Source organism: Trichomycterus rosablanca, chromosome 10 (genome assembly GCF_030014385.1).
Source record: "Trichomycterus rosablanca isolate fTriRos1 chromosome 10, fTriRos1.hap1, whole genome shotgun sequence".
NCBI classification, from domain to species: Eukaryota; Metazoa; Chordata; class Actinopteri; order Siluriformes; family Trichomycteridae; genus Trichomycterus; species Trichomycterus rosablanca.
This window is the reverse complement of record NC_085997.1, coordinates 22,291,767-22,318,903: the sequence shown is the minus strand read 5'-3', so window position 1 is coordinate 22,318,903 and position 27,137 is coordinate 22,291,767. Positions and strand designations below refer to the sequence as shown.

Here is a 27,137-nt window from a genome sequence, read left to right as displayed (position 1 = left end):
AATTAACCACACATACCTCAGCGACTTGCTGTGTGTAAGTGTGTGTGTGTAAAAATGTCACTCTGGCTTACCATTTTTGGGTTTGGAAATGATGGCTGTATAACTTTACTAAGGACAGTGTCTAAGGACTGACACAAAACTTTGCTGAGTGTGTGTAGATCTGTCTTTGTAGACCTAAAGCAGTAGGACTTTGTGGAATGTAAATCTAGGAGTAAATCCTTATAAGGAGGAATGTACATAACGTGTTAGAGTGGGTGCATGCATGTCTTTGTTGATGAGAAATTTTGTGAGGATGTAGTTTGTTCTTCATTCATTTTACAGCTCATACACAGCACTTACCCAATGTTCTCTATGGTTAGAACCATAAAAAAGTCACATTTTAGTGGGGCTGACCATAATCAGTCTCTGTCCGTCTTTAATTATTATTTATATTGGAGGAATGTCAGCAAAAAACTGCAACAATGCTGTCATATGAATTGAGACTTACTACTTAATGCCTAGCTATGTCTTAAAGGTGAGGAAACTTTACCTTAAAACAACCATGCAATACACACTATAGTAAATTAATAAATTTAGATTAAGTTATGTTTTATTTAGTTGTTTTTTTATAACATTATTACATACATTGGGGCATGAAACCACACCCCAGTATATATGCAGCTCATTAAAACTGAATTATTATTATTATTATTTTTTGTAATATTTTTTTATGCGTTTTCTCCCCATTTTCCTCCCGATTTAGCGCACTCTATTTTGTCTTCCGCTGCTGAGAGATACCAGATTGCATCCAAGGAGAGCACACGCTGTACTCTTCTCCCCCCTGCATTCTGCACAGGCGTCTCTTCCGCCAATCAGGGTCCTTACACAGAGTTTAAAGACGCATCCACCCACACATAGTCAATGCAAAGACTCTAGAATCATGATATTTACACTTTACACTTGAACTTTTGGTCAGTGTCATAACACTATACTATGCTCTCACTCTCTTGCACCCTGTACAACATGAAACGTTGACTATCTTAGCAAAGTGTGCACTTCAAGGTTGTTGTGAGCCATTTGGAACAAGGTATGTGTGTGTTTACATCTCGTTGTCAGAGTGTGCAGTAGTCCAATGTAAAGTTACACTGGATCCATAGTTGTGTAAGACAAATAAAAATATGCTATAGGTAATAATACGAGTAATACAAGTATCTGCTCACTTTGCTCTGTTAGTGCAATGGATATTATTGTAAATTAGCTTGAATTGCAATGTCAACGTCTCCAGTCATTATGCGGCTAAGCTATGTTGTTTGTAAGTTTGATAGTGCAGCAGGAACAGTAAACGTTAAACGTTAGGCTGCTGTGGTGTGTCACAAAATGGAAAAGCAATAGTAAAACATTTAAGGTCAGTGCCGGTTCATCAGGAAGTGGTGGGCGACTTTGCTAAGGCCATGACCCCGGAAGCAGATTACTTCAGATATTCTGGCAAGATTCCAACTATTGTGACCGTGTCATGAGAGAGAACTCTGGAGCTAGTGCTGTACTCTGTGTGTGTGTATTTGTGTGCGAGGATGAAAGCCAAGTGGAGTCAAATAAAGAATGCTCTATTTTTACTCTTGCATCTGGATAACAGCAAAACAGGGTAACTCACTGGTTAAAGGGACTACACAAGTAATTAAAGGGTTGCTGGTTCAAGCCCCACCAGCACATTGACACTGTTGGGATCTTGAGCAAGGCCCTTAACCCTTAATTGCTTGAAATATTTAAATGGTTTCCAGTCAAGTAGAACTGACTGGAAACTAAGAAGGGACAGGGCTTTCTGATCCTATGTAAGGCATCTGAAAGTAATGTTGAGAAGAGGCTCATGGACTGGCAATACACCACAAATTTTCAGCACCTGAGCAGTGACAAAACCACCCCACGGGCTTGACAGATCGACCTAAAGGATCCAGCTGAAGCAGATTACTGTCATATGTTTTGGTGCAGTTACATGCAAATAAAAAGTACCAGCTGGTACAGCGGTCTATAGCCATGACACCAACTGAAACTGGTGTCAGGTGTAGCTAGTAGCAACACTGGCTCTTCTCCATAGGAATTAAGTACCTTCTGAATGAAGTGGAGTATAGAAGAAACACCAGTGAGCGATACATTCTTTTATAGTGGTAAGCACTCCAAAACTAATACTTAATATTCATGGGTAATGATGGAGGAAGAATGAATCAATTTATCTAAAAAAAACAAGAAGCGGTAAAACACGCTAGCACACAAGAAACGACGTGTTCGAAATCTTAGCTCTGCCATCCGGCAGGCTGGGCGCCTACATAAAAGAGCGATTGGGTGTTGTTCATACAGGGTGTGAAGCCGACAAGGGACTGCTCATAACTGATGAAATTACGACCTCTATTGGCTGATTAATGGTTCCTGCACAGAGTCGAGGAATAATGTGTGATCAGGGTGTGGCTCTCCGTACACAAAGCTGATCTGCATATGAACTCACCTCGTGCAGGTGAAAAGATGCAGTCGGTACTGCACACGTGTTTGGAGGGGGCATGTGTCAGTTGCGGTGCTCCTCAGTCAGCAGTGGAGAGTAGTATCGGTAGAGGAGTAGCGTAATGCAATCATGGTGATTGGATACAACTAGATTAGGGAGAAAAATTGGGGGAAAAAACAAGCAGACATCTAAGACCTCAAAAATCTTTGAAAATTTTGTGATAAATGTAAAGATGTAAAGAGGTTTCTGTGATTAATGCATGTATGTTTAGCATGCTTACCCAACACCCATGTGGGTTTTCCATGGAAAATATAGGACTGTGTTTAAACAAGGCCTTGTCGAAGCTTAACTAGCAGATCAGTGGCCAGTGCTAGTGATCTGTGAGCATTATATTACATATTTGGCTCATTGCATGAAGAGAAAGTCAAGTGTACCAAGCCTGGACCATCAGTGTGTACATTAGTGTGCGTGTGCGCTCCCGTAAGCCATGATATTTGGCCTAGTAGGTAAATGTCATGTATGGAGGTGTTGCCTAGCTACAAAAATCAAATGTCATTAATGAACATACGACTGCTAGCGATTTCTGACAAATTTAATTTCTCTATAGACTGAGCTGGGTTTTGTTTGTGTAGTGTTTTTTCCTCTAACTACAAGCTTCAGCTTTAGGTTTCAGTTGCCTGTCTTTAGAAATGTCTGCATGGTTAATCTACACTAGGGGAATTTTGGGGTTTCTTTTAGAATCAAGGGTGAAAATATTTAGTCATGATTTTATGTCACATTGTATATAGCTGAAAAGAGCACATAGAGGTTACTCTATTTTAATACCATTAGTTTTTAAAATGGGATGTCCAGCAAGCTCATGGCCAGGTGTCCAAATATTTTAGGCCAAATACACACACACACACACACCTTTTCATTCTTGCTAGGTTTGTAAAATATTTGGGACAAAATGACCCATAGACACACCTTGCAGGCGCACACACCGCTCATGTGAGTTGCGTCAAACCCATTGTGTTTATTAAAAGCTGATGTGTACAGGTTTCCTGAACTAAGGACCTCCAAAGTAAAATACAGGACACTACACACCCATACATGCTAAGAATTGGTGTTATGTGTGTGGACTACAACCATGCTGGGAAGGACCATGTTCAGGGTTACAATGGCTAAAAGAATTAGCACAGACGTTGTAAATGTGTGTAGTAACTTGCCAGGCTGAATTGAGGTATCGTTAGCATTCAGAGCTAATGAAAAATGGCTCAGTGAGTTACTGCATGCAGTCTATATGACCAAATAATACCTTCCTCTTATTCATAAAGAGGAAGTGAAATTTGCACACCATTGCTGATTGGGTTCTTATTGTGAACTGGCCTTTTTGAGTCATTTTTGAGTCATTTTAGTTTGTGTGGGTGCAATAAACATACAGTAAAATCAAAAGTTTAAATACATTTGTAGGAAACATCTGTGTCATGACAGCATTGGGATTAAAATTATTTCTGCAGCTGTTCTACTTTCCTAACTTAATAATCATATATATGTTCATAGAACTGAATCAGCTGAGTCAGGAATAAACATACAGCTACTTAGATTAATAATTAGGTTGTTTCCAGTTTGCTTGTAAGGAATTATTGACCGTAGCTGGTATAAATAGGGCTAGTTTGACTGCTTCTGTTACATTGAGCTACAAGTGTTATAGGGGCAAAGTGTCAAAAGCTCTGTACAGAGCTCAGAAGGCGGCAAGTGTTTACTTTTGAAGATGTTATTTGGAGATGTTTCAGAGAAACTTCAAGTCAGAAGATCCTCTGTACAAACAATTGTTGGAAAGTACAAAGTTCATGGAACAGTGGTTTCTTCATCAGATCACAAAAAACCCTGCTACATGCTTAAAAGCAATGTCTGGTTGTTTAGTTACTATCCAGGAACCAATGAAAAGCTGCAGAAAATAGAAGCTCATTGAATGCTTGACTGTTCACATTTAAGTAAGTTTGCATCATTACCATGGGTTTAGTTGCTGTCATGTTTACTTAATGCTTGACCTAAAGTTTATTCTGAGAGCGTTTTTAAGGTCAGATAAAACAAAAATAAAATTATTTGACCACTAAAACAGAAGTATGTTTTGTTGAAAAGCATGAGTCATTCAAAAGCAACAATACTGTACCTACTGTTAAGCATGATTGTGGTTGTACTATGCTTTGGGGCTGTTTTACTTGTCCCAGTCAGAAAGTAAATGAAAATGAAGAAAAATGAAGAAGCCCTTAAAATCTATACATTTTAAACACAGTTGGGTGTTTAGCCGAGCAATGACCCAAAACACAAGTCAAAACTGTTTCTGAAATCTAAATTAGGCTGAAATTAAAATGGTCTAGCTTAAGCCCTGACTGGACCTTAGATCAAGTTAAAGCAAACCAACAAGTTGGCTTAAACTCAGCTAATCCAGGTGAAAAGAGATGAAAAAGATATGTTATAATATAAATTAAAATTAAAATATAAGTTATATATTGCTTTGTTTTTAGGGCAAGCAGTAGCCTAGTGGTTAAGGTACTGGGACTAGTAATCAGAAGGTTGCTGGTTGAAGCCCCACTACTGCCAGGTTGTTGCTATTGGGTCCTTGAGCAAGGCCCTTAACCCTCAGTTGCTCGGACTGTATACTGTAACTGTAATGTAAGTCGCTTTTGATAAAGGCGTCTGCTAAATGCCGAAAATGTAAATGTATAAGGTGTGCTGTATGAATATATTTGACTCATTTGATATGTTTTCAGAAAAGCCACAATAGAAACTCATAAAAGAACTTCAATTCATGAAAGTGTTTTTTTTTTTACACTAACGTACATTTCAATCATGCATTTCCTACATTTATTTATTTATTAGGATTTTAACATCATGTTTTAATGTTTCCTACAAGTGTATGTAAACTTTTGGACATTATGAACGTGCATTTGCGCATACGTGTCTGAGTGCCTGCGGTGTCTCTTTACCTCTGTAAGTGTCAGACTATCAGAGTCCTCTTTAAGTGAGATTTGACCTTTTATAACAAGTGTACACACACACACACACACACACATGTAGTGTCATCAATTATTTTGCTCTATCCTATCTCCATCTCTCCTCAGTGAAGCCAAGTACATGTGACAGTGTCTTGCCTCAAACTAGATCTCTTAGTAAAGACATGCATTGATTTTGACAGCGATGCTTTGTCTTTTTAAGTCATTAGCAGTTTCTGTAGATGCTTTGCTGCTTCTTCCTAAAGATCTTTGCTCTCTGGTACCTTTCTTTTTATTTAACTAGGTCTCACAGGGTCTGATGTCATGCATTTATCTGGATTATAGTTAATATGATCCTCCCAGCTGTGCCCTGATGTTTAAGTTCCATGCAAGGTCATGAAGTATGGAGATTTACATTATTACAAAGATGGAATAGAAAAAAAACATAGGTGCAGATGTTAATTTGATCTATGGTACAGCTTAAATACATTTAGTTAAAGAGAAGCATGCTTACTTTATCACTCCTGTACTTTTGAAAAGCATGTATCGGAGTGGCTATAGTTGTTTCCACAGGTTATAAATACCTGAGGTGTGAGGAAGCTATATCTGAAGGTGTTAACATGTTCATGTGCATAAAGCTTATAGCTGAACATGTCAGGCAGAAAATACATCTTATTTTATTGTCCTATATGGCACAGAAATAATTAATAAGTTATGTTATATAGGCTAATTCTACACTGTATAGATACCTGAGCAAGTTGCACGTCCCATATTAAGACCACAGGTAATAGTATAGCATTGCCCCACTACCCACCTTCCCGTGGTCTGGCTCACAATGGACGTTCCAGTTAATCTCAGAGGTGTTCAGAAGCGTTGTTGTCAGGGATCTGTGCAGGCCACTTGGGCTACAAAACAGCAAACTTGTCAAAGGTCTGTAAGTAGTACAGTGCAGTAGATAGATGATTGTACATTCTAAGTCCCAGTAATGTGGTGACTGGTGTCCTGTCCAGGGTGTTGTGGGGTGTGTTACTGCGTTGTGCCCAGTGATCCCAGGTAACCAGACCTGCTGCAACTCTGACCATGATAAAGTGGTGGTAAAACATGGAGATAAAAAAATTACTGGTGCTAATGCCCAGTGTTTTGGGGCGCAAAAAGACCCTGACCAGGATAAAGCAGCTGGTGAGAATAAGTCCTAAATAAATGATTAAATTAGATGCTTTTTTTAAGAAAACAATTAATGTTCTTTTTAGATTAAAGAGCGACTGAAGTGCCAGTCATCAGGAAGCATTAAAGAATTAGTGTGAGTTTAATGTGACTCCTCAAAATGTTTCCATTCGGTAAACCAGACTAAACTGTGTGTGCACTTCTGTTTTCATTTCTTTGTCTGACTCAGCTCACCTGTCTTTTTTGTTGGGGGAATGCCCTTCATACACTGACACACACGAATATATAACTGGCATGGTGGTTTAGCTAAAAGAGTGGGTGCTGCACAGCAACATGAGGACATTTGACAGGTCCTAACATTGACAGTTACATATTCGGCATTTAGCAGACACTTTTTATTCAAAGCAACTAACAGTACTGTGACAGTATACTATTTAAGCAAGGGAGGGTTAAGAACCTTGCTCAAGGGCCCAACAGTGACAACCTGGCAGTGGTGGGGCTTGAACCAGCACCCTTTTCATTACTAGTCCTGTACTTCACCTCTGGTCACTGTATGTGAGGAGTTCTCTTCATGTCCAAGTGGGGTCCTTCAGTCATACTGGATATAGGACAGATTTCTATCCAGTCAGTTTGTCATATCTCTGTTATATCAGAGCTGCCCTAGTTAACTATAAGTGCTATTATTGTAAATAGAAAACATCTAGGAGCAACAACAGCTCAGCATTAAAATGCTAGGTAATAAAAGATTACTAAACAGGATTACCAAGTGCTGAAGCATGTATAGTTTAAAAATTGCTCTATTTTAAAGCAATGTCAGGACAACTGTTGTATGGAGTTTTTATACTTTAAAGTTCTGTGTCACACACACACACACACACACACACACACACACACACACACACACACACACAGACCTATAAGTACAATGACAGTGCCAAATGTCAGCTTGACAGAAGCACTGTGATGGATTGATGCCCTGTCCAGGATATTCCAGCCTTGGCCTAGTGTTTCTGAGCAGGTTGATAAAAATTAATGTCTAAATAGCTGGCAACATAAGTGAGTACACCCCACAGTGAACATGTCCAAATTGTGCCCAAATGTGTCGTTGTCCCTCCCTGGTGTCATGTGTCAAGGTCCCAGGTGTAAATGGGGAGCAGGGCTGTTAAATTTGGTGTTTTGGGTACAATTCTCTCATACTGGCCACTGAATATTCAACATGGCACCTCATGGCAAAGAACTCTCTGAGGATGTGAGAAATAGAATTGTTGCTCTCCACAAAGATGGCCTGGGCTATAAGAAGATTGCTAACACCCTGAAACTGAGCTACAGCATGGTGGCCAAGGTCATACAGCGGTTTTCCAGGACAGGTTCCACTTGGATCAGGCTTCGCCAGGGTCGACCAAAGAAGTTGAGTCCACGTGTTCGGCGTCATATCCAGAGGTTGGCTTTAGAGTGCTGCCAGCATTGCTGCAGAGGTTGAAGACGTGGGAGGTCAGCCTGTCAGTGCTCAGACCATACGTCGCACACTGCATCAACTCGGTCTGCATGGTCGTCATCCCAGAAGGAAGCTGACGCACAAGAAAGCCCGCAAACAGTTTGCTGAAGACAAGCAGTCCAAGAACATGGATTACTGGAATGCCCTGTGGTCTGACGAGACCAAGATAAACTTGTTTGGCTCAGATGGTGTCCAGCATGTGTGGCGGCGCCCTGGTGAGAAGTACCAAGACAACTGTATCTTGCCTACAGTCAAGCATGGTGGTGGTAGCATCATGGTCTTGGGCTGCATGAGTGTTGCTGGCACTGGGGAGCTGCAGTTCATTGAGGGAAAAATGAATTCCAACATGTACTGTGACATTCTGAAACAGAGCATGATCCCCTCCCTTCGAAAACTGGGCCTCATGGCAGTTTTCCAACAGGATAACGACCCCAAACACAACCTCCAAGATGACAACTGCCTTGCTGAGGAAGCTGAAGGTAAAGGTGATGGACTAAACCCAATTGAGCACCTGTGGCGCATCCTCAAGTGGAAGGTGGAGGAGTTCAAGGTGTCTAACATCCACCAGCTCCGTGATGTCATCATGGAGGAGTGGAAGAGGATTCCAGTAGCAACCTGTGCAGCTCATTCCATGCCCAGGAGGGTTAAGGCAGTGCTGGATAATAATGGTGGTCACACAAAATATTGACACTTTGGGCACAATTTGGACATGTTCACTGTGGGGTGTACTCACTTATGTTGCCAGCCATTTAGACATTAATGGCTGTGTGTTGAGTTATTTTCAGAAGACAGTAAATCTACACTGCTATACAAGCTGTACACTGACTACTCTAAGTTATATCCAAGTTTTATTTCTATAGTGTTGTCCCATGAAAAGATATAATAAAATATTTGCAGAAATGTGAGGGGTGTACTCACTTTTGTGATACACTGTATGTATGCTACTTATGTTGGCTGGTTATTCTGCAAGCAAGCAAAAAAAGGTTTTTTTTCCCCATTTTTAAAAATAAAGTCCTCCACACAGTACTGAATTAAAGCGGTATGTGGAAGAGCTTTATGTCATAATAATTCAAAAAAACCTCTTGCCAGTTTCACCAGTAGCATTTCAGAATACATAAGAAACAGTGATGAATGTAGCATGATGCTTTGTTGATGAATTATTTGGCATTACGTATGGGAATCCTAGTTTTAATTTCCGAGTAATGAGTATGACAAATACAAAATGCATTGTGAGATTTTTCTGTTTAACTGTTTGTATTTAAGCACTTGAAATAGAAATTCCCAACCAACTAAGAACCAGGGGAATAAACTGCCTATTAATATTTTTTTGTTCACACAGGTGTGTTTTTTTGTATTGTTACCATTAGCTTGGTTGTCTGTGGTGTTACACGGAAGGGACTTTCTATTTCTACCCTTACAACGTGCTTTACTGGAACAGACCTACCGACGGGGTTTGCAGTACTTTATAAGGGAAAATCACAAACAGAAAGTGATTCTGAAATAGAGAAAAATAAAATGGGTAGTGAAACTTGGTAAGGGGGCAGCCAGTTAGTCAAGCATGGTTACTGATCAAGCATGTGTACTGACCAGGCGGCATCACAGATGTTTCCTCACTTAACTATCACAAAACACACACGTATACACACACCCACCCCCACCCCCAACACACACAGGGTAAGCAGACAAAGAGCAGACCAGCAGTGATCTGATAAAGTAATGAGCGCTGTAACATACCACCCATACCTCTTGTTACTGCCATGCACCACAGACTTACGATCAGCCATATGGGCACAGCTGAATCCTTTGCAGTAAATTTAGGTTACAGTCGGATATAGAGAGGTCGTCACCCTAAGTGCCACCCTCTATATTTTTAGGCTTAATCGAGATGCCAGGATTTGACTGGTTGGGTGTACCTGTCTAGGTTAGCTGTCACCATACAGCTTTATAATGTTAATCAATTTGTTTCATTAATTATTAATGAATACATTTTGTACTAACTGCTTTGGTCAGTTACTTGGTCAGTGTACCGATCAATTGCAAGAAAAAATACATTCCCACACTTATATTTCCTGCAGTTGATAAACTGTTTAATAAAAATATGTATAATAAGTGGGGTAGATTCTCACCTGGGTTTTGAGTTTTGCTAGTTTCTCTTTTCTGAGGGTATTCTGATTTCATTTCATACACATGCAAAAATGAATCAGTGGTTCTAAATTATCCCTAGATGTAAATATATGAAAGTGTGTTGCCTTGTGATAGACTAGCACCCTGTCCAAGGTGTGCTTTTGCCTTGTGCATAGGAATTCTACCAACAGACCCACGACACCCTTAAAAAGAGTGAACTGGTTAAGTAATCTGCCAAAAGTATGTGGTTTTTACTTTATGGTAAAAGCAAGAGAAGGCTCTTTCCTGTTACATCATAATTCTGTCCCTGTTTAAAAGGACAATAAAGACATGATTTGATAAGTTTGGTGAGGAGAAACTCCTTTATTGCCTGACTGAATGGGCACAGATTCCCTCTGGAATGCCTTCCCAGCAGAGTAAAGGCTGTTGTAACCCAAAAAGTAGGGGTACTTAATATTAATGCCCATGGTTTTAGAATTGAACATCCAACAAGCTTGTATTCAGGTGTTCACATACTTGTGACCGTATGCTGTATGTAATAAAACCAGCAAGTGGTTACACTTAATGTAAGCTTTAGAAATCTCTTAACAGGTCACATTTTGGCATGCTGGTGCCTAGAGTCTCCCACCCCCCGGATTGTGTGTCTGAGGAAGTGGGAGCATTATGCCCGTGAATGGGGTTGGTCTCACCTCAAACGTAAACAGAGCCGAGTCAGCACTGCTGCCAGTGCTCTGGTTCTGTTATCATAGCACAGGTATGAATGCTCGCTCTGACCTTATTTAGAAGTGCCCAGTTAGGCCAAGCAAGATTAGCTCACACAACACACACACACACATACACACTCGCTTTTCACTTTTTGTGCATTTTAGTCTGTATTTATAAATGGCTTTAACAAATCCACTGGTGTGGGGGTGTATGTAAATGATCAGTCTTTTTACTCCAATGCACCACAATTAGCTCATCACAACAGCACTGAGTGTCATCCTTTATTTCACAGTGGATGGTTGAGAATTGATAAGTATACAGTAATGCAGAAATGTCTCCTGGGAATAAAGCGTCTCCTAGAGGCCAGAGCAGGTGTTGCATTATACAATCACTTCACTTAACTGCAGTCAGTTTTCAGTTAAAATTAAGGATAGACTAGGAAGGCACTGTGGTGCGGATGGTGGTCTGGGTGCAGGGTTGCATGAGTCTTGAGGACCAGGATTTAATCCTCACTTCCAGTCACTGTCTGTGAGGAGTATGGCATGTGTGGATTCCCTGTGTGTTCTCCAATTTGTCCCTTCTCACAAAAAAATGCAGAATGTAAATTGGCTGCTTTAAATGTAAGTATGTAAATGGGTGAGTGTGTGCTGGCCTGAGAAGGGTTGCTGACTGTCCAGGGGGTAGTCCTGCCTTGCGTGCAGTTTCTCCAGGTGCCGCTGGACACACTGTGACACTGACCATGACGAGTAGCTTGGTAAATATAAATCAGTGGTGATAGATATCAATAAATAACCCAGTACCACCCGAACTAAGATGAACTAAACAAACCACATTAAACCCCCACCACCATTTCTCACCTCGGAAGAGTAAGACCTTTGTATTTTGGTGGCACAGCTGGTAGAGTGGGTGATGCATAGCAACATGGATCTTGAGGACCTGGGTTTAATTCTGTTTCCTCTGGTCAGTGTCTGTACTGAGAAGTGTCTGTTCCCCTCTTGTCTTCTTGGGTTTCACCTGGGCAATCCAGTTTGCCTCAGGATAAGGACGGTTTGCTCCAAGAACAAGATGTAGTGGTTTGTAAAATAGAATGAATGAATAAATCTCGGACTGCACCCATTTAATCACTTACTTACATCTAGGAGCACTGTAATGCAGCCAGTCCTGCTATTGACATGCTTTGGCAGATGAAAAGTCATTCCAACACCAGGAGAAAAACACTTGCAAGTTCCAAGAACATTATAGGTGACATCATACACACTATCCACTGTATGCACCATTGTGCCACCCTTAACGACTTATAATCTGTTATATTCTTTGGGAATGTCTGATCTCATTTTTCCATTTCAAAGCCCCAAGTAGATGTTGGTAACAATCCCGATCCAATACTGTCAAGTATCACATTTTCTTTAGTTTGTATTGCCGCACATGCATATTGCACTGTGCTGTCATGCTTCCTTTTATCACTAAAATATTCATGTATTTTGTTCTTGCACATCAGTGTCATGTAATGTGAATGTACTTCTGATTCACTTATTTATTCTCTAACACACACAAGCATTTAACTTAAATAGTTAAGGTGGAGGTGTGTGGTGACTGGCTTTGTTTGATGTGTTGGTTCCTTCTTTTTGTGGTAAGTGTGTGTTTAAAAAAAGGCTCAACGAAAAATACTGGGTGGGGATGTGGTTTAGGTTGTGACTGTGGATGTGGATGAAAGCAAAGCTGAGGTAACCGTGCCTATATGGTGTAGACCAACAAAGTCTAGTGGGATTTATTGTGTTCCTTTTGTTCTTTTGTGGTGTCTTGTGATTGGAGATAAAATGTACAGATGTTTATATGGTATAGAATGCAGGCTGTTGCAGGCCACAGATGTAGACAGTGGTACCAGGAGTAAAACGCCCAGTTTAAACTCTTCTAAAAATGCTTAACTGTTTATTCTTTTTCAGGTGGAAAATTACAATAAAATTAAAGTAATATCAGCTCCCAAATTGCAAAGCAGAAAATCATTTGGCCTTTTATCCAGAAGTCACATGTTTGATGTAATAAGTCACTGATGGTTAGGAACTGGGAGCTAATTGGTGCGGCTCTCTGGGTAGACGGAACAGCATTCTTCAAGTGTTCATTAATCATGTGACCCCAGCCAATCTTTGATGTCTGTGAGCTGATGTGTATAGATGAGGGCAGTTACCCCTGACCTTCCTGAGCACATTGATCTGCCACATGACATGAAACAGATATATAAACATTTGGCCCATGGTTTTGTATAACATGTTTAAATTGACTTGGTTTTACACTTCTTAGTAAATGTTAGTTGATTTGCATGCATATAAGTGCTTTGATTAGACAAAACTGCAAATATTGAAGAGACTTGATCAATTTAAATGAATCCTGTAATAACACTATTTAAAGAGACTGACATATAGCAGGATTGAACAGTGTGTCTGAATTTGTGTCCAAGATACATACATAACTGTTGAAGCCTGGTCTGAAATTGCATTGTAGAAATTTAAGGTTTGAAGTGTCAAGTGTTCAGTTATCTTAATCAAATAAATTGTAAGGGATTTTTAAATCAGAATTAAAATAATATTTAATTGCAAAGTAATGTGTACAAATTTAAAGCAAAAGCAGGTCAAGTTTTTACAGGTACTTTGCTATGCTATACTTAAGAATCCTATGCTATACCTAAAATGATTGGGGGAGGGTCTGGGTCCTTGGGGCAGAGCACCAAAAGAAAATTCATAACAGGCATAATTCTATCAACATCCACTCTTTAGTTGCCTGTTCCATAGTAGCCCCACTAACACACTTAAATGCTATACCCTGGAGAGAAGATCGACTTGCTTTTATTTACTGTACTATAAATAGTTGCTCCAGTGACTGATGGCTGAAAGGAAGACTCTTAACCTTTAACCCTTAACTCTTAAGTACAAAACCTAGGTTGTGATAATATTCTCTGTTTTTCTGTCAGACTAAATGTATAGAAAACATGAGGTTTGTTGTTTTGTAAGGACCCTGATGCACCATTAAAAAATGAGCTGTATTAAGGAACTTGGGTATGATAGAGCTCCAATTAATGAATTACATTACAACTGCAACTATAAAACTTTTTGTTTACATTTAAACCAACATACATTATAGGCATTGATTTAAAAATGCTAATTTAGATCTGGGATAATATTCAACCTAATTGATTATTTGATTGACATTACTTTGTTAATTGTACCCATGAGTCAATAAGAATGGCCATAGTATACATAGTATAGTATATTCAGTGCATCTAAATATACTATGGCTAAGGCCCTAACGAATTCACAGCCATGAAAATCCCATCACGGATCGTGAAATGAGCCATTTCCTGTGAAATACACGGACGAGTATTTTTGTCTTTTAACTATAAAGTAGACTGTGCTGTGTATTGTAGCTTCCATTTATTCTATCACTTATTTTATGTATGTTTTCTTGCACTTTTCTTTAAAAATCTGTGAAATCTATGGTTTTTAGAAAAACGAGGTCCATGAAATTAAGCACATTTCCCAGTGAATTTAGTAGGACCCTAAGTATTGCCATAGTATATTTAGATGCATTAAATAGGCAGTTAAGGCCTTATTAACAAGATGAATGTTTATATTACTACTATTTAAAAGCAGGTAAAATCAGTACAGATTACTTGTAGTACTTAGGTTTGCATGTACAGCTTTGTGTTGAACGTGTCTGTCGTAAAAAAGCTAGGAAGAGCTGACACACCAGTGTGTCGCCATGATACAGCCACTCAGAGTAAGTGTTATGATTGGACATTCCTGACATAGCAGTACTCCCCAGGGCTGGAGGATCAAGCACAGCAAGCCGCCTCAGCCCCTCAACCATCACTCATGTGCTCTCTGCCTATCTCTTAAACAAACACCTATTTTCCCCTCCGAAATTAACTCTGAGCCCACGATCCCTTAACACAACGTTTGGAATGAAAACATTAATATGAACGTAATAGATTTTTAAAGCTCTCGTGCCAGAAACTTAAGGGTGTTGAGGATGAAACTACAGGTAAACTGCAACATCTGCTGGGTAGTAAAAACCTGAATCTGCAAAATCTGGCAGGCAGGTCTGTCTATCACAGTGAAGAAATGCCTTCGCAGTTTATCCCTGAGATTTTATTGACATTAAATCTTACAAATGGACTTCTAAATGATGTATCAGCATTTTCTTTTCTTAATTCAGTGGATGGGCTGATTAATTTGCACTACAGGGGCTTGTAGCTGCTTCACTTGTAGAGAACAAGTAAGATTCTTATTAGGGCTGTATGTCTAAAAAGCTCAGGTAATGAAGGTATAGTGGAATAGATTTTGGATATATTTTAGTTAGACCAGCACACCACTTTTACACCTCAATTAGCACATTCTAAAGGAACAAGCAAACTACATGCTGCCTCTGTGACCTTTTGGTAAATGTGAAAGGGTTACTCGTATTCAGAAACCACAACATATAATCAAACCCAAGGGTTTCAGCACCACTCAGTAACACTGTTAGCAGAAATTCACCCTAAATGGGACACAAGTTTATCACAGGGTCACTTACTCACACCTAGGGATAATAATTCATTCATTTCTTACATTCATGGTCTGTTTTACCACCGCTTTATCCTGGTCAGGGTCACAGTGTGTCTGATTCGTAGGAGGAAACCTAGGAAACACTCTGTACAGGTTGCCAGTCCATCAACCTGGATGACTCGTCATAATGGTGGGACCATGAATTCTGCTCTCTATCAGAAAATCCTGGAGTTTGCAAGTTTGTGACCCAAAGCTCAAACATAGTTGAGCCCACAAGCAAGTCCACCTCTGACTGAAACAAAACTGAAAGGTTTTGGAGCAGCTGAGTCAAAGTCCTGATTTGAATTTTATTCTTCGGCCAGTAGAATGGGTCAAAATTCCTTTACAGCAGTGTAAAAGACTCATTGCAAGTTTTCGAAAATGTTTAATTGCAGTTGTTATTAACAAGGGTGGCAATTACTTTTTCCTCATGGGTGATTTAGGTTTCAAATAAATCTTTTTCTTCAAGAATTTAAATGATCATTTAAAAGCTGCATGTTGTGTTTACTTATGTTGTCTTCATCTTGTATTAAAATTAGTTGGAAGAACTGAAACATTTAATGTTATATAAACAGAAGAAATTGGGTGAGGGGCAAATACTTTTTTTCCAGCACTGTATGTGTTGTTTTTCTAGTCTGGCTGTGCGTGACTGGGCACACTGTAGGATTATGTAGATCTCAGGTTAGGTGGCATTTAACGGCAGGCCACGGCAGGTGTCAGCCTGCGGGCCCCAGGTTTAATGGGCAGCTTAAATGCAGAGACTCATGTTGGCTTTCATTAGAAGCTTGGAGATCAAACCAGGACTGAGGCCTTATGGGAAAACAAGTGGCCTCAGACCAGAAGGCTGTTGAGATCAGGCAGTGCAGCCATTTTTAAAGCTGCTGGACACATATACAAAAAAATCTATTTATTTGGTGCACAGATTGATGTAGCACACTTTCTGTAATGACTATTTTTAGAGCTGGGTGATATGACTCTATATATCATCTAAAATTTGTCTGTGGAGAGCCGTTGCTGTCACAAAACTGTCACAAAACATAGTGCTGCTTGTAATGACAAAAGTGCACCAGATTTGTTGTGTGAGTGTCATACAGGCTTCAAATAAATAAAAACCCTGTATTATATTTACCGTTAATAAGAGTCATGATGTCCATCACGGGGCCTCAGCCACCCCTTCAGACAAAGTCAATCATGTCTGTACGTTGGCGCCTGACCAACTCGAACCCTCCACCCCAGTGGAAGTGGGCAAGCGTCATTTACCACAGCGCCACCCAACCACCCTATTATGACTATCGTGATTAATAATTTTGGCAAGACCTTTAACAAAATATACAAATACTGTACGCAAGGTATTCACAACCAGTTGGCCACAGACCATGTGAGGGCCGCAAAGTGCCCTCTAGTGGCCTGCGGACCCCCAAGCTGCACCTCATGCTATGATATGATAACTGTAAATGAAAGTACTTTTATTTACTTTTTTACTATTACAAGTAACTTCTAGTAATTTCATCTGACCGGCTTTTCTTTAGTATGTAGGTTCAGTATTTTTGCATGGTAAATTTTACATTTACATTTACAACTTACAATACAGTTAGAGTATACAGTCTGAGCAGTTAAGGGTTAAGAGCCTTGCTCAAGGGCCCAACAACAGTAACCTGGCAGTGGTGGGGATTGAACCACCAACTGTCTGATTACTAGTCCAGAAGACATGATAGAGACATGATAGAGACATGGTGGAGACATTACTAGTCCAGAAGACATGACGGGGACAGTGGGGACATGGTGGAGACATAGTGGAGACATGATGGGGACATGATGGAGACATGATGGAGACAATAGTAAGACAGTCCATCTATACACACATCACATGAGCAGCAGTATCACATGGCCTTGCTCATGATCAGGACAAATATACTATAGATGCTTTATGCATAGTACTAACACATAAGCATTGACAATATTCTTGAACCTTTGATTATATAACACAGTATGTTCTGTAAACAAATGCGGCTTTTGTATTTGGACACCAATGTGGGTTTTAATATTTAAACAGGTATGCAAGAAAGCACCCGTACAAACAGTGTTATTCACCCAAAGCCAGGTCTTAAGCACTGTCACCTCTGAAATGTGTTCCTGGGAAAACCAGCTGCATTGTCAGGTTGTGTTTGTTAACATTCTGTTGTGGCTCTTTATTTTCTAATGGTAATTTATGCAGTGCTTAATGACCCTGTTTCCGTTAGGTCACTGCAGCGCTCTCTGTTTGTCGCCAAACTAATGTTGGCCATTTCTCTTATCGACTGTTTGTTTAGTCACTTTTGCTGCATGTAGCTCCCGCAGGCAGTAATAAACTCTCTCAGGTGTGACACTGAAACACAGGCTGCAAGCGTTTTTTTTATGGATCACTCACAGCCAAACCACTTCACACAATTTACACTGTGGTGTTCCTATGCGCTTTCCTTAATGAACTGCCTGATGGGATATGTAGTTTTGTGGCTGCTGTATTTGTATTGTCAGGAGGGATAGGACCATGCTGGTTGTCTTGCACACATTTAGAAACAAGGTAAAACCTTAACAAGTCACCTGTTTTGTGTCACTCGTTTTCAGGGTTGCAACATTTCCAATGATTTATAACCAATCCAAATTAAAATGGATTTTGTACAACCATGGAAGTAAACCTGGCTATCCAGAAAAAACCCCAAACAGACTTAGTAAAAATAGGCAAAATTCCTCACAGATGATGAAGGTGACCAGAGGCAAAACTTAGTTCAAACCCAGGTTCCCATGGTGGTGATGTGCAGCACCCACACTACCTGCTACGCCAGTGTGCCACTTTGCAACTGTAGGCAAAGTCTAGCAGAAACAGAATCACTTTAAGCTAAACCTGTTGTGGATTTACTGTGCTAATAATTTCAAATGAGATGTTTTGCTTTTGTTAATATGCAAGAAGTGTACAAGGTCTCATTTTGTCCGTAGAGGCATTTTACTTGGGTTTTCTACTTGGGGGCTTGTTCAGACTTAGCCCCCTCTACTAAATTGCTTCTTGCAGACATTTTTATTATACATAATATGTATCTGAGTGTTAATGTTCACCAAGAAAACAGCAGCAAAAACAACACTGCCATAGTTAAAATGGCTTTAATTATAATCAGTTCAATATTCTGCACAAAGTAAAAGAAAATGTAACAAAAATCTATTTTACTGTCCAGTCATTTTGCTTATGATTGCCTAAATGCTGAGTCTGGTATTACTTAAAAGCTTTAATGATATTTTGCAATATTTTCAATAAAAGTGAAACATGACGTGATTGAATGCAATATCAATATCAGGACAGCACTTAGTCATAGTGAATGAATGAATGTTATGAGCTCATCAATAGCACTGACTAAGTGTAGAAAGTAAAAAGTTAATCACTGGTAAATATAACACTGTTTTATAGCCTGTACATGATTCAGATTAGAAATGTTCTGAAACATTTAAATCAGTCTGCTTTGTCTTTAATGTTAGAAACATAAAGAATCTAGAGATGGAGCAGATCTGCTTACAGCACTAACAGAGCACAAAATCAGCATAATGTAAATGTAGTAGATAGGGCCAGCAGTGCAGACGTACGTGTGTGTGTGTGAGTGGTTTGTGATTTTCAACTTCATAGCCAAGCCCTCTGCTGACTTTGCACCTCTTAAAGGAAAATTGATTTGGCTGGGCTGGAGAGAGGTACTTAGATGAGTGGAAAAGAGAGATGGGATGAAAAAGAGTGGGTGGGGAAGATATGGTGAGAGAAGATGGTAGATGTTTGGCACACCTACAGTTTTCTTTAGTTTCTGATTGGGCAACGTACAACTTTTTTATAATGTTTAACCATAAAAAAATACTTTCCCATTACTGGAGGTTTACATCTTTCATAAACAGATAGTAGTGTTGGGTATACAGCAAGTCCTGAGGCACTGGGTTTAATCTCTTATTCTTTCATTAACCTCTTTAAGCTGCTGTTCGAGTGATACTGGCAGCAATCAGATACTTACAAATAAAATCCAAACATAGTGACGGATTACATGATAACATTTTAACAAATGGTTCACAGAAATAAAAACATGATGCCAACCCTACCTCCAGTACATGTATTGGTCTTTAGTAAATGTTGCTAATATCAGTCAAGCCTTACAAGCATTATTGGCTTTACTTTCTGGCTACAAAGGACAGCAATTCATTTTATTTAGATCAACAGTAGATATTAGTAAGTCTAGTGTTTCTTCAAGAAATCACATGCTAGGCCTTGCATCTTTAGATTGGTAGCAATAGTCAAGATGCACCAGGTCAAGATAGGTAGGAATTCCATTCTATGTACACAGCAATGGCTTACACACTGACACATCACAGAGCAGTATTATCTTACCCTCACATAATGCAGTCAGTTATATGTGGGCTAACGTACTTTCTGCCAGCAATGTGTTTGAAAACCCAAATTGACACTCATTGCTTTTTTATCAGAGTGGTGTTGTGTAATTGTAGCTAAAATTCTGGAGTTTGGCCTAGTAAATGTGTGATCTACACTGGTTGCTACAAACACCTACATGTTGCTAAACACTCTGCATGACTCTTAGGCTACATGAGTAAATCTGACAGAAGAATTTAGATTCCACTGGTCTTTGCTACAGCTAGTCTTCTTTTAAAATCCTTCACTTCAGATGTGGTTTTTATTTCCGTTCACATTACAAGGAACAGGATTGCATTGATATGAGGATCATTTCTTATCCCTTTAACATTATGTCTTCACTACCCCACCTCCCTCTCTTTGCCGAGCATAGCAAAGCTGACTCTTTAGGCATGATTTATGCCAGGGGTATTAGCAGCAATGTTCAGCCAGCACTTAGCTTAACGAATGAAAACTCAATAGGTGAGGCTACCACTCAGTCATTCCCTCTTGTAATAGAATGTCACGTTGTGCTGAGCCAAGCACACACACACACACACACACACACACAGAGAGAGAGAGAGCTAATTAAGGTTGTCTGGTTGACTACAGAAAAATCAATGCTACTCAACCTTATCTAAAAATGGAAACTGGCAATTTAATGGTAGACCTTACACTGATGGAGATCAACTGTTTAATGACATAACACTTGGAAGCCTAATTTTCCATTTCCAAAACTACAAGTGGTTAAATTATATACAAGAAATATGCATGTAGCAGAACCTGAATGCTTTTCCATGTCCTGAAATGTTTTATTACTTTACATGGTAGGTGTAGTATTAATATACTCGGCTGGTGCCAGTCTCCAGTGACTAACAGCAATAAAGCAAGAGGATGTTGTTTCTGCACCAACACAATGAATGAATCAGTCCTCTGACTTCAGCCTGATTCAAAAATTCCCACAGTGGTTGCAGGAAATAATATGCCCAAGCAAATAATCCTGCTACTTAAGTGTCGGACTGGAAACATGTACACTGCAAGTGTCGATATATCAGCGTTATCGTCCAGACTGAACAGAATTTGGTAATGAGTCAGTATACCTCTTCCTCTTCTATGAATTGCACTTTCATTCTGAATCCAAATGACCATTTATTTGTCTGATTCATGTCATCATTTTATTTTCTCAGCATCATGTCATCAGTACAAATTAATTTTATCCAGTCATAGTGATAAGGTCTGTTTTAACTGACATTACTGATGCACCCTCCACCATTGTTTAATCACTATAATGTCAAAATCACTGATTAGGTTTTGCTGGATCTCATAATCGTCAATTATTTTCCTCTGCACCATGTTATTGTTGCCAGTTATTTCTCACAGCATCTTGTCACTAATTATTTTCACAATGACCAAGTATTTGTCTTTGAACTGCCACAATGACTATTTTTTACTTTGCAGTTACCTATTATAAGCACTATTTATACTTATTTGTGTTGCTGTGCGGCACCCAAGCTACAAGCTGCATCACTGTGTTGACCAATTCATTACACTGTCAGTGTACCAATACTTTTCTCTGTATGTTACAATTATTATTTATTACTTTTTGACTTTGATTTTGTCAAAAATATCAACTCTATCTCTAAACTGCCAGGATCTTCCACTTTTTTGTCTTACTCTAGCCCATTTCTGTGTCTGATCCAATCACAATTATATCTGTCTAACTCATCCTTTGTCAAGTGTCCATTTGTTTACTTGTAAATGCAGACACACACTCCTCACAATGAAAAAACAATGCCCTAAAGATGTGTCTTCTATCCTTCTTTACCTACTTTAACCTTTTAAATAAGCCTATCCCTCACATATGCCACTCTCCCACACCCTTCAGGTGCATTTTTTCTTTGACCTTGTTCCATTATCCTCCCTTTTCTTCTGTTCATTGTAATCCAACATTCCACCTGTCCTCCGTCCTGTCCATCCACTTCATTTATTGAGTCTATCTGCATATCATTGCATTTGTTTTATGAACATCTATCACTAAACTTTCCTCTCCTCTCTCTCTGTGCAGTAAGTAACTACAGCCATGCACTGGAAGGCCAGTCAGACTCCGATGATGAAGATAAGCTGCATATTGTGGAGGAAGAGGGGCCAACCATGGATGGAGCTGATGGTGACAGCATAGCCCATGACGAAGAGCTTAACGGCCCTGAGGACAGATGGGATGATGGTAATGTCCTGGAATTAATTAATCTTCTGTATGAGCATAAGATGTCTTAATCCATGATTTAGGAAAATACTACAGTTGCAGTCAAAATTATTCAACCCCCATCGCCAAAAAAAGGGAGAACAATTTAAACAGCTCCAATTAACTTACAAGTGGTTTCTCCAAATACAACACAAACTGCCACTTTTAATGACTACTGCAGTCTCATTATTCAACCCCTTCATGACAAGTGTCTTTAGTACCTATTAGAGCACCCTTTTGCTATTAATACCTGCTGCAAACATAATGCATAGCCAGACACCAACTTCTGGAAGCATTCCTAAGGAATCTTAACCCATTTCTCATGTGCAATGGTCTCAAGTTCACTAATCTTCTTGGGTTTTTTGTGCTGCAACCTTCTTCTTTCAATCCCACCAAAGATTTTCTATGGGATACAAGTCAGACAACTGTGATGGCCACTTCAGCCACCTTCCAGGACTTCATTTGAAACCAGGCCATGGTGGACTTTGAGATATGCATAGGATCATTGTCCTGTTGGAAGGTCCAATGACAGCTAAGCTTCAGATTCCTCACAGAAGGCATGATGTTTTCTGCTAGGATTTCCTGATACTTGATTGAAGCATCACCAAGCCATTGCTATGCTTTACTGTAGGCAGGGTGTTCTTTTCAGAAAAAATTCTTACTGATGTGCTATAAACTGAGGAAGTGTGGAACATTTGTATTAAGTTCTAACTGAAGAAACCTAGGATTTAAGTTACCCTGTGCATCTTGTCCAAGGTATGTTCCTGTTGCAGTATTTCATGGTGGGGCTTGACTAGTCACAAACCTGACTGGAATAAAGTAAAAAAGCAGTTTAGAATTCTATAGATAGCATGGTGGCACAGTGACATTAGAGCTAGTATACTGAGTTATACTGTTATTGCTTACACACAGAAACATGTACACACACACACACACACACACAGAGTTTGACTCTCCTTTGAGGAGGTTCAGAGAGGAATAGCATTAGTTTTGGCTGAGATCTCTTAAGAACAGCATGAAATTGGAATCATGAAGCATTTAGCTTCTGCAGGGTAACATATATCCAAGTAAAACAGCACAAACTAGCTCAGCATTTTTGCTCAATGGCGTGGATGTAAAAAGCAATTTTTTATGGGTTAATTTTAATTTTATCCTGCACTTGCATGCGGAGGTGGCCAAATGACATTTTCATTTAAAATGTCATTTAACTGCTCCAAATTGCCTCCAAGTGTGAGTGAATGAATATGTGAATGATGCCCTATGATTGGCATGTTTCCACCAAGCGGTTATAGTTTCTTTGCTAGATACAGGAAACCTTCCATAGCCTTAGTAGGAAGGGGTGGTTTCTGAGGATTAATAAATAATAAAACTAATTAAATAAAGTTATTAAATAAATAAATGAAATATAGTGGTGCATATTCTTTTTGTATACTATTATTTGGATATTGTGTGCAACCAGGAGTCCAAGAGAACATAATTCGTCTGCTAATGACTAAACTGACACAAGCCATTTAAGGTTGTGACTGATCTAACACGAATAGCAGTTCATGTAGAGAGAGTGTCTGATAGTTGTCATGTAATGGTTGAAGAGCAGTTACTAAGGGGAATCTGTTAGCAAATAAAAATACATGCATCTGATATGTCAAATTGTCAAAAATACAGCATTATAGGTCAATATTGGACAGATCCTTATACTCAGTATTGGATTTTTGCATTGCTGTGAACTGTTAATCTTCTCTACCCTCTGCATTGCAATGGGTCTGAAGCCTACCCAGAGTGGAAAAACAGATCTTGAACAGATTAAGATTAAGAGAAGTTCAGAAATCCAGCTTTTTTTAATATTTTGGAAATCATGCACACATCAACACCTGACAGACTTGTTTCAGGCAATGTTTTAGGTGGCTTAGTGGGTTTGATTCCCAGGTGGAGCGGTCCGGGTCCTTTCTGTGTGGAGTTTGCATGTTCTTCCCATGTCTGTGTGGGTTTCCAAAGACATGCAAGTGAGGGGAATTGGAGATAAAAAAATTGTCCATGACTGCTTGACATTAAAGACTTGAACCAATGAATCTTGTGTAACCAGTAATAACCTATCCTACATTCTTGTCATGAATGTAACCAAAGCGTGTAAAACATGACGTTTAAATCCTAATAAATAAATAAATAAGCCAATCCATGTGAAAATGATAATAAATTAAGGCAGCAGGCTTAGTATTTTACTAAATAGGCCTGCTGAGTATTGAGTTGCTTAGCTTCCAGTCTGAGAGCTACACACTGCTCTGTCTTCTTTCCCTGTTATTCACAGCCGTCCAGACTATACCACATATCCTTTGCAAGCAATATCAGGTCTACATGAACTCAACCCTTTTGTTTGTCTCAAATTTCACTCTCCCACTCATACTCCAAGTGCTTTTTAGCTCTCCATCCACCTTTTTTGTCTTTTACTTTCCCAACTCAGCACTACCTTGAGCAGAGGCAGACAGACTGACTGTCTGCGGTCTGTTTGTTTTACAGTCTTTTTTTCCAGTCCACCTCCACTTGATCCTCCTGATTTTTTACAATAGAGACTCACTCGCTCCCTTGCCCCCTCTCAATCTTCATGATTAAAAGCAATCACTGCCCAGTTGCCTTCTGTCAGCCCTCATTTTCTCTGGGATAAAAACGCACCACTCCCATTCATAAAGAAGCAGCCCAGCTATTACAGTGACTGCACAAACCTTTTCTAGTTCATAAACTACTATGTAGATAAAGTTAGTGGGTTTGTTTTTAGGAACACATATTAAAAATGCACAAGATCTAACACATAATCATGCAGTTTCCATAGACAAGTATTCTCTATTCTCAGGATTATTCATTGCGCTATTTTTGTGAGGTGCAAATGAGTAGGATAAAAGAAAAATAGTTGTTCTTAGCTAGAGCACTCCTACACTGTTTCGTACTGCTTCAAACTGAATGCAATGTCAGTAGAAGAGCACAAGCCTAAAATCACGATGCACAGTGCCAGATATTAGCTAAAGTGTTGCCATTAGACTGTGTAGTCATGGAGACACCTTCTCTGATGGACAAATATGGGTTTGACAGGTACCAGGAAGACACTGTAGTTGGCCGACATTGTACCAACTGTGAAGCAGTAAATGTCTGCAACTGCTTCATTTGTTTAAAAAAATGTCATTTTTGTGGGTCTGGTTTCACCCCAGACAGGGCGCCAATCTACTGCAGTGCTTTGGCTATCCGCCCCCCTCATTCATAGACAATCAAGTACTTAACCCCTGTCCTACTCTTTTTTTGTATTTTTTCCCAATTTTCCTCCCAATCTAGTTGTATCCAATTACCTGATTGCATTTTGCTTCCTCTACCGCGGCTGATCGAGATTCTGACCGAGGAGGACCGCAACCAAGTCGGTTGTTCCCCGTCTGTTCCCCATGATGTGCAGACATCATCAAACAGCCAGCAGGGGTCGTAATTGCAGCAGTTATGAGGGATCCCCTTCAGCACTCCCACCCTTTGGACCAGCCAATCATTGCCGGCGTAGCCACCTGGCCTGATTGTAACGGAAATAAAATTGGAATTTCTGCTAGCATGTTTGACCATTGCACCACACAAATGTCCCCATCCTACTCAACTGAAGGCATTATTGAAATGCAATTAATCAAATAAAGTCATCAGTATTTTGACCTTGTTTTCTCAAAACACAAGAATGAATACAAATATAGGGGAAACAAAAAAGTAATAAAATATACATGTAGGGCAGGTCTAAATTATGTATAGAATACACTGCAGCAACTTACAAGTAGAGTTTTAACCAAATGTGCTATCAACCATATGACAAGTATGACAAATACAGCGTGATATATTAGAACACAATTGTTTATTATTAATTAACAAAAATTCTACATTTTCATAAAATAATAACCAGTTGTAGAGATGCCACTGAAAGAAATCTTAAATACTGACTGACTTGTTTATAGCCATCATCAAATATCTGAAGTGTATGTAAACCTAGTGATGGAATAATTTAAAGCCATTATCCAATTCTATAATTGTAAACACTTACTGCAAAATCTTCAGGTCAGTGAGACAACTTATTTTGCTGTTTACCTTTCAGAGTAAATGTAGGTCAAAAATGTGAACTAATGTAACAACTACATGTATGTAACATATACATAAATATCTGTCACAGATTGTGTGATCACAGTCAAATGAAATTATAGAAACAAAATTTTGACAAACTATGAATGAATAATGGTAATTGTAGACAGGGATTGTAGAATGGTAATTGTGCATATATGCTTACACCCAACCACAAGCTGTAAGCTCTATCCTTGTTTTCCTTTTTTCTTTTTTTATCTCTGCCATCAGTTTTGGCTTTTACTAGTATCTAAATGTCATGGAGATACCTTCTCTAGTGAACAAATATGAGTTTGGCAGGTACCAGGAAGACATTGTAGTTGGCTTACATAGTGCCAACTTTGAAGCAGTAAATGTCTGCAACTGTTTGTCCATAATTTGGGCTATATTTGGGCTGTATGATGTTTTTACTGTTGTTTTTCATTGTGAATGTTCAAGTCCTGTCAGAACTATCTTTAATTGTATCCTGTGTGGTCACGTTTTACCTGACAACCCCGTTCTATCAAAGCAAAAAAAAAAATCACTTTCAAAATATCAAAACTCCTCCACTGGTTCTAAACATGTAGTGCTAAAAACTTCCAGCTTACTTTGTGATCAGTGTAGGACTTCACACTTAGGTAGTCTGCTAAATCATACTCACATTCTTGCATAAGATCACGACCTTGTAACCTTTATTTGATCCTCTACCTTACATCTTACAGCAGGGGACGAAGTACATGTGTATGCTTCTGCAGCCTTCAAACCACATTACACCAGCCACAAGCTGTAAGCTCTGTCCTTGTTTTTTATTTTGTTCAAGGCTGGCCAGGGTTTCATTTTCTGGCTCTGGCATGAGATTTGGCTCTTAGT

The 27,137-nt window shown here is 39.3% G+C and overlaps 1 protein-coding gene across 1 annotated transcript in view; it reads left to right on the top strand.

The window, feature by feature from the left end:
- The window catches only part of zeb1b (zinc finger E-box binding homeobox 1b), a 78,349-nt gene that overhangs the window by 31,394 nt on the left and 19,818 nt on the right, over positions 1–27,137 (top strand). Inside the window, exon 2 of the mRNA XM_063002949.1 lies at positions 21,987–22,145. Coding sequence (XP_062859019.1) covers positions 21,987–22,145 — 159 coding nt within the window. The remainder of the gene's footprint in view (positions 1–21,986; positions 22,146–27,137) is intronic.